Genomic DNA, 14,534 nt, shown 5'->3' with positions numbered 1-14,534 from the left:
CAATTACAGAAGAATTTATGATGAGAATATGGCACTTTTCAACATGAAAAAAACAAAGATTAAGTTTGATAAACCTATTTATGTAGGGGCTGTGATATTGGAATTGGCCAAATTACACATGTTAAAATTGTTTTATAATGTGTTGAAGCCTTTTTATAAGGATCGTGTAAAACTGATGTACATGGACACAGATAGTTTTGTTCTTGATATTCAAACAGAAGATGTTTATCAAGATATGGCACAGCCTGAATTGTTTAAATATTTTGATACCACTGAACATTCAAAAATTAAACATCACAACAAAAAGGTGCCTGGCAAGTTAAAAGATGAGACACTTGGTGATGTTATTGTGGCATTTGCTGGGTTAAGGGCCAAGATGTACAGTTTTGAAACATGTAGTGGCGCTGTTGCCAAAAAGGCCAAGGGCATTGGCAGAGTGACTGTAGACAAAGAGCTTGAATTTGAAGATTACAAAAATTGCCTCAAATCATGTAGCACAATCAGAACATCAGAAAATAGAATTCAGAGTGTGGATCACTTGTTGACTACAAATATTGTAAGAAAAGTGGCTCTGGACCCACATGATGATAAGAGATGCATTTTGTCATGTGGCATACATACTCTACCATGGGGTCATTGTGATTTGAAAAGTGGTAATCAATGCCCAATTACAGAGCATGATTTGAAATAAATAAACATGCCTATGAACTTATTTGGGTTCAAAAAACAGGCTATTATGGACCTGCCGACACCACAACCCTCTTCTGATATGATATCTAAACTAAGTGCTTTGTTAATTATTCATCTGAACAGCATACTTACAGATGTTGATGATGAAGCAGGTAAAACATTGTACATATTTAACAATAATTTAAATCATTACCAATTACCTGTAGGTGGTCAATTCCAATTTATTACAACCCCTGAGGGTAATGTCAAGATTTCAATAGGGAGAAATATTTATAGAATTAAGCACTCAAACATGGTTTCTGGCACTGTATATACTCTTTCTGCTGGTGACTGCTTATATATTGAGGTCCCGGGATCATATGACAAGCTTATACCTTTTTTTATAGAATTAAGAATCAGATATTCAATAATAAATAACCACTAAAACAAAAATGCCTAATGATATATTTGGCCATACAAGACATGAAGATCACAGTGATGAGATTCTGATGCTTGATGTCAGAGTCAAGAAATTAAGAAGTGATTTACAAGCTTTACAAACCACACTCAATGCCAGTCTTCAACTAGAAATTACAAATTTGCAATCACAATGCATGGACCCTCTTCTTAAAATTGACTCAGAACTCAAATTGCTGCTTCAAAAATATACTGACTTGGCCACATTAGATAATTTTCAAAGTTTAGAAGAGGCTGTAGCAGCTCTTCAAGCCAAATTTAAGACCCAGGCCACCAACTCTGAGCAATTGAAACAGCAATTGAAAGAGCAGATAAATAATGTCCAGACACAGCTCCAAACAATTGTCAAAAGCATAAAATCACAAGAAGATTTTGATCTAGTGATTTCTACTCTAAAGGAACAGATTCAATCACTCCAGATACCTAATCTGGACCCTCTGAACAATGCCATAGCCGAGGTTAAAGAAAAAATTGAGACACTTGAAAATTTTATGAACAACTTGCCATCTTCTGATGCTTTGAGTGCAATAACTCGGAGTGTTGCAAACATCAAGCTGCAACTTGAAACATATGAAGATTTTGGAAAAATTCAAAGTACCATAACCCATCTTGAGGGTACAATAGCAGCAGTGCAAAGTGATTTGACAAATGTACAAGAATCTCTAGAATCCCGCCTGCCTGGTATTGTAGACACACTTGTCAGTGTCCAGCACCAAATCACAAAGCTTGAAAACCTCAACACTGAATCTGAGCTATCTCATTTTCATCACTTGATCGATGATATCCAAACAAAGCTTGAAATTTTACAACAATCAACACCCACTCAGGCAGATATAGCCCTGCTCCAAAATGCTATGCAAAATGTGGCTGATGCTTCTGAATTAAATAATGTGAAATTGGCACTTGAATCTTTGCAAAATACTGTAACAAATCTGCCTACATCACAGGAACTTAAAAATATTAAGAGAGCAGTGAATCGCATATTGAAATCAGAAGACATCAAGAATATCCAGACAGAGATCAAACAACTTACTCAGACAGTGGCCACTCTACCAACTAATCAACATATTAATGAACTGCATGCCCTGTTTGAGGATATCAGAAGACAGGTCCATGATCTTACTGCTCAAAATTCAAAATTGGCAGTTATTGAAAATTTGCAACAAATTGTAGCTAATATCAAGCAACAGCTAGGGACCATGGAATCCAATCAAGCAAATGCTCTGTCTGTTTTTGCCACCCAGCTTCAAGAGATTGTGCAACAATACAAGAAACTTGTTGTGGACATAAAAATCAAGCCAGGGCATGATGATGTTGTTAGGACCATCAATGAGCACCTTGAATCTGTAACAAGCAGATTGCTTACAGCAGAAAAAGAAATAACAGGCATAATCGAGAATCCAAAACATACAGTAATTCTTGAATTGTACAGCATCCCCAACAAAGAATATGATTCACCATTTACACCAGGTGGCAAAATATATATGCTGTCCCCTACACAATTTTATTACCAGTTTTTTGTTGGGGGCACACTGAGACCAATCAAGATCAAATATTGGCTACAACCACAGGCACACCACTACCCCACCTTATCAATAACAAATGCTGACAACAAACCAAAAATCACCAGTGTAGAGTTAGAGGATTTTACAGATCCCAATACATTAGAAACATCTTATGCTGAAGATGATGGCTCTCTGGAATTTCATATACAAATAGGAGAGAAATTATATTTAGAAAATCCTGTAGTATCAGCTGCTGAACACCCCATAGTTGCAATATTCTTGTTTTCATATTATGTCTAGACAAATTATTGTTGATGAATTACACAGACAAGCCAGACATAATTATAAGAGACTGCCAGTAGTCACAAAAGGCATAGATGATTTATGGCAGAGCGACTTGATTGAGATGGCAAGTGGACAGCTGAAAAACTTAGACAAAATCAACAAGGGCTACAAGTATCTACTCACTGTAATAGACACATTTTCAAAATTTGCCTCGGCTGTGCCACTCAAATCCAAGACTGGAAAATGTGTTACAGAAGCCTTCAGGACAATCATCAATCAGAGTGGAAGATCACCGCGCTATTTGCAAACATATAATGGCAAAGAATTTTATAATTCTGTGTTCCAACAATTTATTAAAAGCCAGTCAATACAACATTATTCGAGTTACAGTGATCTCAAGGCCTCAATTGTAGAGAGATTCAACAAAACCCTAAAAAATCTTATGTATAAACAATTTACACTTCAAGGTAATTATAAATGGCTTAATATTCTTCCAGAACTTCTACATAAATATAACAACTCGGTCCATTCCACAATCAACATGAAACCCTCTGAAGTAACTTCATCTGATGAGCAAAAATTGATCAGGACTGTTTATTATCCTAGATACCAGCCAACAACAAGAAAAGCCAAATACAAGGTTGGTGATCAAGTAAGAATCAGCAAATATAAGCACTTATTCAAAAGAGGCTTTACAAGAAACTGGAGCACTGAATTATTTACAGTGGTTCAAATTAAACCTGGGACCCTTAGCACTTATATAATAAAAGACCACCGAGGAGAAATTCTCAAAGGCCGGTTCTATGAAGAAGAACTCACCAAAACTAAACAGCCTGACACATATCTCATAGAAAAAATCATCCGCAGAAAAGGCAACAAGTTATTTGTCAAATGGCTAGGACTTCCAGAACACAGCTGGATCGATGCAGACAAAGTGATAATATGAACACCTGGGATGTTATAAAAAGGCTGCCAGAACCTGAACAGCAGATTAAGAGAAATGGAATGCTGCTGCCTGATAATATTAGATGTCTTATTGTTGGGCCATCGGCTTGTGGTAAAACTACACTAATGATTGATAATTTTTTATTGGCACCGAACTGGTTAGACTGGAAAAACAGGCACTTGTATGTTTTCTCTAAGAGCGTGGAACAATTAAAATATCAGCAGCTGATGAAGCTATATGATGGATTGGATATTGCCACTTTTGAATCAGATGTTAAGCCACTCCATGAATGTCTCGATAATTCTGTTGTTGTGTTTGATGACATTATACTGGATAATCAAAACAAGGTTAGAAATTTCCTTACACAGGGCCGACACAAAAACATTGATTGCTTCTACCTGGCACAGACTTCTTCTAAAATACCGAAGCAGCTGATCCGAGACAACAGCAATTTTATATGTGTGTTTCATCAAGATCATACCAACCTCAAACACATACATGATGAATATGTAGGTGGGGACTTGAGCTACAATGATTTTTCCAAGTTTTGCAGTAGGTGCTGGAACCAGGACAGTTATGGGTTTGTCACAATTGATATGACAAGAAAACCCAATAGTGGTAAATATAGAAATAAAATTAACAATTTTCTAGACATTGAAACATATATAAATAACCATGAAAAGGCCAATCATTGATGATCTTAAATTAAGAGATTATCTTGTAAAAAGATTTAAGGGATGGAAATCAGAGAACCGAGGAATTTATGAACAACACAAACAAACAGAACAGCCTATTATTGATGCTATTAGTGAATTAGGTAAAAATATCAAAACTGTTACAGAGCAAAATCAAAATTTGATCACAGAGCTTGTACCTGTAGCTGCTAGGAACATATTAGATTATCCAATCACCCCACTTTCCAGTATTCATACACCTAGTCCTGTTGCTCCTCGAAGAATTGTAGCTACCCAGGATCCTATTGAATTGGGTCTTCTTGCTCAAAAATATTTAAGCACACCTAAAGACAACAAAGATGAGGTCTTTGGCCTATATGCTGACACAGAGCGTGATGGTAGCATCATACATAGAATTGGCAATTTCAGAGTAACATTTATGGGAGATGATATAATTGTATATTCAGAATCTCATCTTGGAGAAAAAGGTGGTTTTGTTAAATATCCCGGCACACCTGGATTGTGGGAACTGATGACTAGGAAAAGGCCTGGCAACTATACAGATCAAGATTATGAGCACTACAAAGAAATATTAATAAAATCAGATGCTTTATACCAGAACAATGATCCCACACAAAAAAGAGTCAAGTCTAGCAGTGGAGCAAAATACAACAATTTAATCAAGCCCATATGGTCACAGATCAAGACTGGCAGTGGAATCAAACAATACAACACCCTGCCTAAAGAATTTGTCTGGGTTGATGATGTCAGGAAACTTGTAGATAGGTTATTGGTGATAGCTGGGGAGGAAAATGCTGGCAACCACAATTTTTACAATGAAAAGGTTGGAATTATGGACATGATAAGCACCAAATTGTCTAATTTTATAGTAAATGACACTAAGGGGATTGGATATCTTATAAAAATTATTAATACTCTACCACCTAAATTTTGGAATATTTCTGAGGGTCGGGGGTTGGTTAATGACATTATAAACAAGCTGCCATTTGAACTACATATTCCAGGCTATCAGTATTGTGGTCCCGGTACAAAATTGGACCATAGATTAAACAGAGGGGACCCTGGTGTTAATCCCCTAAATGCTGCTTGTAGAGACCATGACATAGCATACAACACACATTCTGATCTTGACAAGAGACATGTTGCAGACAAGAAATTAGAAGAGGCTGCATTTGGTAGATTTGTAAGCAAAGATGCTTCTTTGAGTGAGAGAATAGCAGCATTGGGGACCACCATAGCTATGAACACCAAACAAAAACTGGGGTGGGGGCTGTGAATATATATATATATAATAAACCTAGAATGAAGGCCAAGGGTGTTATGTATCAAATACCTTATGCAGGTCTTAAATCTCTTAAAACTATTGATAGCCTTTTAACCAAAAAGCAGCCCAAGAAAAAAAATTCTTGTCTTGCAAAGGGCCATGGTATGAAATTGTTGCTTAGTACCCCCCAATTAAAAAAATTACAACAATCTAGAAAAAAATCACATGTGGGGGGTTTCATATTTACTATCCCGGCCATCTTAGCAGCACTTGGGGCTGTTGGGAGCTTGGCTGGGGGATCAGCTGCCATAGCAAAAACAGTAATAGATGCCAAAAAAAATAAAGCAGAATTAGATGAATTGAAGCGCCATAACCTGGCCATGGAGAAACAAGGCAAAGGTGTTAAGAGAGCCATAAATAAGTTTAAAAAAAAACTAGAGCCGCTTACAAACCAAGATATTGAAGCTTTAATCAAGCCACTGGGCATCAAAAATTTTAGAGGTGTGTACATGTCTGATTCTTTACCAGAACAACCACTCAACAAAGAGTGTGGCATTGTTAATTTGGATAAGTACAAAAATCAGGGCACTCACTGGATTTGTTATCTTAAATATTTAAAAGATGAGGCATTTGTGTTTGATTCATTTGGAGGTGTTCCACCTGAAAATTTAGTAAAATATCTAAAATCAACTAATCTTTATTACAATAATGCCCGTGTACAAAATTTCAAAGATGTTAATTGTGGACATTTGTGTTTATCTGTTCTTAGATATATGTCTCAAATAAATAAACCATCAATTGAAAATTTTCAAAAGGCCTTGTGGTATTTAAAACATCATGGGGGTATTCCATCTCACCAGCCAAAATTCAATATTGAAACTCAAATTACATGATGATATAGTATATCCCAAAACAATAGCTCTCAGAGCATTTTATGGCATGTACTTGATCCCTAATATTACACACCACAACAACAAAATTGCAGTTGGTGATCAAAATATTGTCATCACCCCAGGGCAGTATAATCTGTCCACTCTAAATGCTCAATTACCCAGAGGTATAGTTTTAACTCAAAATTCTGTCACTCACAGAACAGAGATTGTATCTGCTACAGAGACAGTGAATCTGGGTACTATAGGAGAGCTGTTAGGCTTTGAGAACAACACAAAACTTGAACCGGCCATCAAACACACTGCTATTAATATACCTAAATTCTTAGCCATAGAGACTCTGAATATTCACTGTAATGTGGCCGAGGGTATGATCACCAAATCAAATGGCATAGGCACTCACAAACAAACTGGCATCATTGCAAGATTTAAACCTAATTCTGAATTTATGGAGCCCATCATCTACACTCCATCCCCAACATTATATTCTCCTGTGTGCCATAATAGAATAGATAACATTGAATTGATGGTCACTAATGAAAAAGAAGAATTAGTTGATTTTGCTGGAGCCACAACAACTGCTATCATAGAGATTAATATTTAAATAAAAATACATACAAAAAAAATGGAAAATATTGAGAGTTATGAGCTACAATCATTCCCCCCAAACAGGAGGACATTTGCAAATTTAAATCAACCCAACACAGAAATTGAGGTTGATCTTGATGTAGGGGATGGCTTTATACACCCCCACAGAGCAGATCTATACATCAAAATTGATGTTGTAAAGCTCGATGGTACAGATTATCCGGCAAATTCAAATATAAGATTGGTAGATAATTTTGTGCCACATCTGTTCTCTGAAATTGAGATCAGAAAACATGGTGTTGTTATAAACAGAGTGGATTATCCCGGCATTACCTCCACAGCTTTGGCCACACTAAAATTATCCAAAAACCGAGGCTTCTTACTACAAAATAGGTGGATTTGAGGCTGGTGATAAAATTATATCTAAGAGCCACACAGTGCTGTTCCCCATGCGCCTGTTGCCAGGATTCTTCTCAGATTACAAAGATATTATGTGGAAGGGTGGTTTCAGAATCACATTTAGAAGAGCTGCCAATGATAATAATGCTTTGATGAGGTACAGCACATTAAACTCTACAGGGGAAGCTTTGCCCAATACCCTACCTGATGAAGGCAAATGCATTATTCAGACTATGGAGCTAAGAATCCCGGTTGTTGAATATGAAGCCAGTTATGCTCTTAAATACAAAGCAGATATAATAAAAAATCCACAGATTCCTTTACAATTTTATACATATCAATGTGTACAGAAGCCTGCCGCTGGTACTTATTATGAGTTTGATGCTACAAATTCATTCTCCAGTATACAATATGACATGCCGGATTTTGTGGTGGTACTGTTTCAGACTGGAAGACACAATAATCAGGAAAAAAATTCAAGTAGATTTGATACCTGCAACATCAAGAACATATATCTTAAAAATGGCAGAAATGAGGTATTTCCTAGAGAAAATTATAATTTAAACATGTCCAAGGATGATTTCCTCAAATTATATGAAGCATTTACAGCATACAAAAGGGTCACTACTGGCAATACTGACATGTATTACACACCAGATGAATTCAAAGCACAGAGACCCATGTTTGTCATCAACACTTCAAAAAGAAAACAAGTTGTGGTTAATGACAGGACAAACATTAAAATTATCTGTGAATTCCACGATACACTCCCTGATGACACCACATGTAGTGTTATTCTTATAGGTGAAAAATCATATGTTTATGATGTAAGAAATGAGAGAGTCACAGAACAATTCTAGAAGAATTACATTGTCTTAGTACTAGATATATGAGATGAGGCTGGTGTCCAATTGAACTTAAACCAGAAGTAAATATGTGTGGGTCTGGGTGGGTGTGGGTGTGGGTGTATCTTAGCTTAGTTTTAGGTGTGGGCAAAAAAAATATCAAGAGGGGCTTATTTTTAACAAGCTTATGGACAACAATCTGACAGAAGTGCCTTTTGTAAGTGTGGACAAATCAATCTGAGGGGGCTCATCATTTCACAGGAACTTCCCGAGGGCATTTTTACAAAAATCTTGGATTAGACGGAGTACCACACTTGAGCAAAAAGCTCATATGGGCATGTTGAGCAAGTTTTAAGTGTAGCCAAATCTGCCTGAGGGGGGTTCATCATTTATCGCGCCAATAATATCACAAATCATACTACTCCCATCGTAGGCAACAAGTGTTGTAGTTTAAGGATGGGCTACAACCCTACTGATTCGATACCCAGTTCTACAGGGTAGAACGCTACGTAGTTAAACAACCTGACAGTCTTTCCGGTAAGAACTGTAGCTCCGCGGGAAAAAGGATTAACATAGAGAGTAAATTACCCCACCCCTCTTTAACTCTAAAACAAACAACAAACCTTCCAATGAACCTAGAGATTGATAGTTTAAAAACACGTTATACGCCAATGTAAATAAGGAATATACTTACCCAGAGAAAGTTTCTGCATCTTCTTCTTCGGGCTTCTGTTGAGGACAAGTATTACTTTAGACACTACAGAAGCCTTTAACCTGTTGTCTTGCATGGTCCAGAATTCCGGCTCTTGACATAGGCGAAGAATTAGCTTCAGGATAATTTCCTGAATGTCATCCTTGCTGCCGCTCAAAGCTGCATCGAGATAATGTAATATATCTGAAAAGATCAATATGCACAAACATTTGTGTAATGTACACGCAAAAAAAATGTTAGTTAACTAGAATATAGATTACCTTGACACACAACATTGATTTTATGGGGCTTAGTCCCAGATCTGACACTAAAGTGTATTTTTTGGGTACGGGTGTACCGAGTGGGTGGTTTTATGTATTCAATCCCTCTTAAATAATCTAGAAATCATGATACCAATGAAGAATTAGCAATATTTTAATTGCAAAAACAGTTTTTTTCTTGATAGAGTGAATCGATTTTTTTTAAAAAAATTCAAAACCATATAGTGTGCACCTTGGTTGCTATTGTCTACAGAAAATAATTCATTATTTTTTGGTCAAGTTTGACAAATTGAGGCACGTCAGGGTTAAAGTTACATATTTTATTTCTAATATCCGAAAAATTGTATTATATTTTACGTAAACAATTAAACTCCAAGGACAAGACAGTCTACAATATTTCATATAATAATAATTCATGGACAATTGTTGAGTGTGTGCTTGTGTAAGGGTCGGAATTGGCGACTTGCTCTCATAACACTGTAGGATTTCCACCAAAGTGATTTAAACAATTGTAATGCACGAATGTAGTTGTCTATCTAATGGTATTCATCCTCTCAATTCGACATTCCAACCTTATTAAGATTCATCCTGTTTGTGTTGAATAGACAGTGGCATAACCAGAAACAGTGCAGAACAGAAAGAGATAGAGAAGTAAAAAAGAAAGAGGAAGAGAGAGAGAGAGAGCTGAATATACAACTCACCATTTCAGCGCCATCAAAATTCATATAATCATCATTCATCCTCATCGTCGCAATTAGCAGTGTCAGAAAAGCGATGGCGATATAAAATAAGAGAAATAGAAATAAATAAAATATTTGCACAAATGAAGTTTCCAAAAGGGGAAAAAAAGGAGAGGAAAGTACAAGTGATAGAAATGAAGAGAGAAAAGTACAGAAATGGAAGAAAGAGAAAGTCACAGAAACGAGTAGAAAGAAGTAGACACAGAGAAAGAAAGAAATATAGAACGAAGGAGAGAAACAGAAGAAGAAAGAGAGATAGAGAAACAAAGGAAGAAAAAGTGAAAGAATTAGAGGGAGAGTAAGAAAGGGAAACGTGGGAAGAAAGAGAGGGAAACAAAGGAATAGAGAAACAGTAAAGGAAGTGGGAGAGAGTTAGAAAGGGAAACGTGGAAAGAAAGGGAGGGAAACAAAGGAGGAGAGAAACTGTAAAAGAAGGAGTGGGAGAGAGTAAGAAATAGAAACGTGAAAGGAAAAAGAGAGAGAAACAATAGAAGGGAGAAGCAGTAAAAGAAGAGACGGAGAAAGTAAGAAAGAGAAACGCATAAAGAAAGAGAAAGAAAGAAATATAGAAATAGAAAGGTGAGAAGAAAACAAAAGATGGCAATTGGGATCAAAAAATAATCTTAGCAACCACGACCGCAGAAGCAGAGCCAACCTGAAAAAATATTTCATGCTCCCTTGAGCGCACCCAATGAAATTCTCTGGTGACGCGACTGCCTGATTTTCTCTGATCGTGAATTGGAAAAACTAGGAATGTAGTTGCGAGTGGTACTCTATATTAATATAGCATATCATCCACTCACCATATGGACGGGTTAAAGTTACAGTGGTGTAAGTCACTTTCTTTCTTTATATATATATATATATATATATATATATATATATATATACATATTATATATATATACATATATATATATACATATTATATATATATATATACATATATATATATATATATATATATATATAAACTTAGACACAGAAACCAGATATATACAAGTCAATCTGTTAACAGAAAACGTGAAGTAAGTCAGAGCAGAGATTCATTCAACTGTCAACAGATGACAGTTTAAGGTCTAGTGATAAAGGAAACAGCTGTTGTGTTGATCAGCAAAGTGCTGTGAGTCAGACGTTTTCTTCTTTTTAACAAAGTGAGTTACATCACTGTAACTTTAACCCGTCCATATCACTACCATAAAATTCATATACTCATTATTCATCCTCATCGTCGCAATTAGTGAAAAGTGGCAGAAAAACCATGTAAAATAAGAAAGAAAAAAATAAATGAAATGTTTGCTAAGGTGAAGTTTTCAAAAAGAGAAGAAAAGGAGAGTAGAATGTGATTTGTAGACCAACCATGTTCTTCTTTGGTGTTTCCAGATCTCTTCAGATAGTCTCACAAAACAATGAAGGTCGATCAGTTCCGGACTTCGAGACAAAATTTACCAACCCATTTATCAGAAATTCTCATGTTCCTCAATTAACGGACACCAATCAAGAACACCTTCTGCAAATGTGTTTCAAGCTGGAAGAAGTGGAAGTAGGACTTGGTTATGTAAATAACGAAGACGGATACATTCTTCGGAGTAATGTCGCTTTGCAAACATAAAAGTTTTCCCATTTTCCTACATCGTGTACCGGCAAGTTTGATGAGTATTTCCCTATCCGAATTAGTGTTGATTGATTGAGTTGGTGTTTTTAGTCCACTATTTCCACAGTAGGGTAATTGGGACTGGACCTACAGTTTAAAGTGGGATCCGAACCACTATGTGGCTCCACCGTGTATCGAACCCAGGACTCCTTGATTACAAAGCGACGACGCTACCACTGCGCCATCGGGGAGGCCTCCGAATTTGTTTTGAGCGAGTGTTTTAGACTTTTTTACCACCCTGTATATGTATTTGTGCAGAGGGAGATAATGCCTATGTTCTCCACTAGGGGAATCATCCCAGCCTGCAAGATGGCTCAGTTACCAACCGAATATCTCCAGAAGAGCTACTGTTGCCAGACTCGCTGACCACCATATGTAAGTAGACAGTCCTCTTTCGTCGAATTAAGGATATAAATCTTTTCAGTGTTCTACTGTTCCTGGTTATAGTCATTGTTCTACCATGTTCTGTTCGCCTTACGTCTCAAGCACTGCATTGTCAGGCTCGCTTCTACTGCTTCTACTGCGCATGCGCGTATGAACCCTGGAGACCACGTGATGCTCAGTATAAAATATCGCTACTGGGAACTTAATTTCGAACTAACCTTTGCACGTGTAAAGCAAACATATGCTTTCAATGATTTTAACCAAGAGCATGGATCTTTAATTTTTTAATGATGTGAGTAATACAGATATTTAGATTCCATGTTTCCTTTCCTTATTAGGTTCCATAATGCTCATTTTATTGTACTCCTTACGTAGATAAAGATAGCGTGTTCGAGAAATTCTGTCTCCAGGAATTTCGCTTAGCCTTGTAGAACTTGAAAAAAGAGAAATGAAGGAGCCAGTTTATTAGATCCGAGCCAACTGAAAGCGGAAATGTTAAAATCAACCGTGGTCTTGACTGACAGGAATGAGCTGTCTTACGTCATGTCCTAGTTGTTCCGTTCGGTTCACATCCCTCCCTTTCAACGGAACGAGTGGGACTGGTCCGTACTTTGTCCCGCACGCTCGCGGTCTCTTGGAAGATATGGATGAATACACCATTCCCTCCTCAAAAAATCCGACTATGGTTTTAGTATTATCAGTGGACAGGTCTCACAGGCGAGAGAGATAGAGTATGTATGGAGTAAAAATCAATTAGAGAGGAGTGCTCATTGGAGAATTTTGTTTGAGTAGGCTGAAGGCTGGACAACATATTTTTAGGTGGGATCTGATTCGATTGTCATGGGATTGCATATCATCATTTCTCTTTCTCTCTCTTTTAAACTGATCTTTCACTACTTCCTTCTATTTCTTTACCTTTTTCTTCTTTCTCGTTAATTATCTTTGAATTTCCTCACACTTCTTCTTTCCCTTCTTCTCTTTGTTTCTTTTTCCTTACTCTCTCTCTCTCTCTCATTTTTCTGTTTTCCTTTTTCTTTCTCTGCAATTTCTGTTTCCCTCTCATTCTCGCTTCCTCTTTCGTTTCCTCCTATTCTTTCTTTTGATTCATTCAAATCTCTCTCTCTCTCTCTCTCTCTCTCTCTCTCTCTCTCTCTCTCTCTATCCGTGAATGTAGCAGTGACGGCAACAAAGGGCGGTAGGGGGTAAAAGGTTGACATCCCCCGAATATTTATTCCACTTACTGCCCTCAACAAATGAGAGAAACTAGTTCAATAAAGGCTTGTTTAGCCCAAATATGCATTTTTGTATGGTATTTAGGGGTATATTCATTGAAGGTCTCGTGTGTAAAACATGGTAAATGACATTTTGGTCATTTCTGTGTTCATTAAGAAAAAGGGTAATTAGAAGCTATACTGTAGATAAATTGTTTTCGTGTTGTGTTTATCAATTTCAGAAGGCTTCACCGAATCCAATGCAAATTGTATGGCATGGCAATTTCACTCGAAAATTGAAGGATGGTACATTTTACTTTGTAACTAAAAAATAACCACATTTTAGTTTGTAACTCAAAAATAACCAAAATGTCACTTACTATGTTTTACACCCGAGCCCTTCAATTGTGATTGTCACCATCCCTTTTGCTCCTACCACTACACTGCCATTCGGCATTTTTTTCTATAACCATCTCTGGAATCAGGATTCATTATAACATTAACCGCATTATAACATTCATTGGCAGCCTTTTAAATGTTCTCTTGTAAGCCATTGGGGTGGGCTAATTTTATTTTACGGTGGACTAGAACCAGGGACGTCGTCAGGTGGGGGAACGGGGGGAACTGGCCCCCCGAAACGTTCACGTGGCCCCGGCAAACTGTTCTACACTTGCTGAAAAGTCATGACAAATATTTCAAAATAGTGTTTCAGTAAATTTTGCTTTCAGTTTGAAACACTGCTCTTGAATGTGAGTGGCACGAACCTCAAACAATACAGTTCTTTCTCGTTTTCCTGGCTCTAGCTATAGTGGATGTCAGTGTAGGAACCGAGCACTTCGATGTTTCTCGGAATTTTGAGGGAGCGGTCTTTCCACCCCTCTCAGTCGCAGGTCAACAACAGGCAGGGTTGGGCGTTGGATTTTACAGTTGCGTCCAAATAAAGTTTCGAGCTTGAGTAGTTTGTGACCAGATTGAAGAACGAGCGCTTGGCAGCGGTAAACCACATATAT

At 37.1% G+C, this 14,534-nt stretch overlaps 1 protein-coding gene across 1 annotated transcript in view; it reads right to left on the bottom strand.

Annotated features, from left to right (window-relative positions):
- Positions 1-14,534, bottom strand: part of LOC145999204 (meiosis inhibitor protein 1-like) — a 242,625-nt gene that overhangs the window by 132,404 nt on the left and 95,687 nt on the right. Inside the window, exon 6 of the mRNA XM_083136137.1 lies at positions 9,258-9,458. Coding sequence (XP_082992263.1) covers positions 9,258-9,458 — 201 coding nt within the window. The remainder of the gene's footprint in view (positions 1-9,257; positions 9,459-14,534) is intronic.

The sequence above is a fragment of the Lepisma saccharinum genome, chromosome 15 (assembly GCF_977018435.1).
Source record: "Lepisma saccharinum chromosome 15, izLepSacc3.1, whole genome shotgun sequence".
NCBI lineage: Eukaryota > Metazoa > Arthropoda > Insecta > Zygentoma > Lepismatidae > Lepisma > Lepisma saccharinum.
Note: the sequence above shows the minus strand (reverse complement) of the source record. Positions and strands in the feature narration are given on the sequence as shown.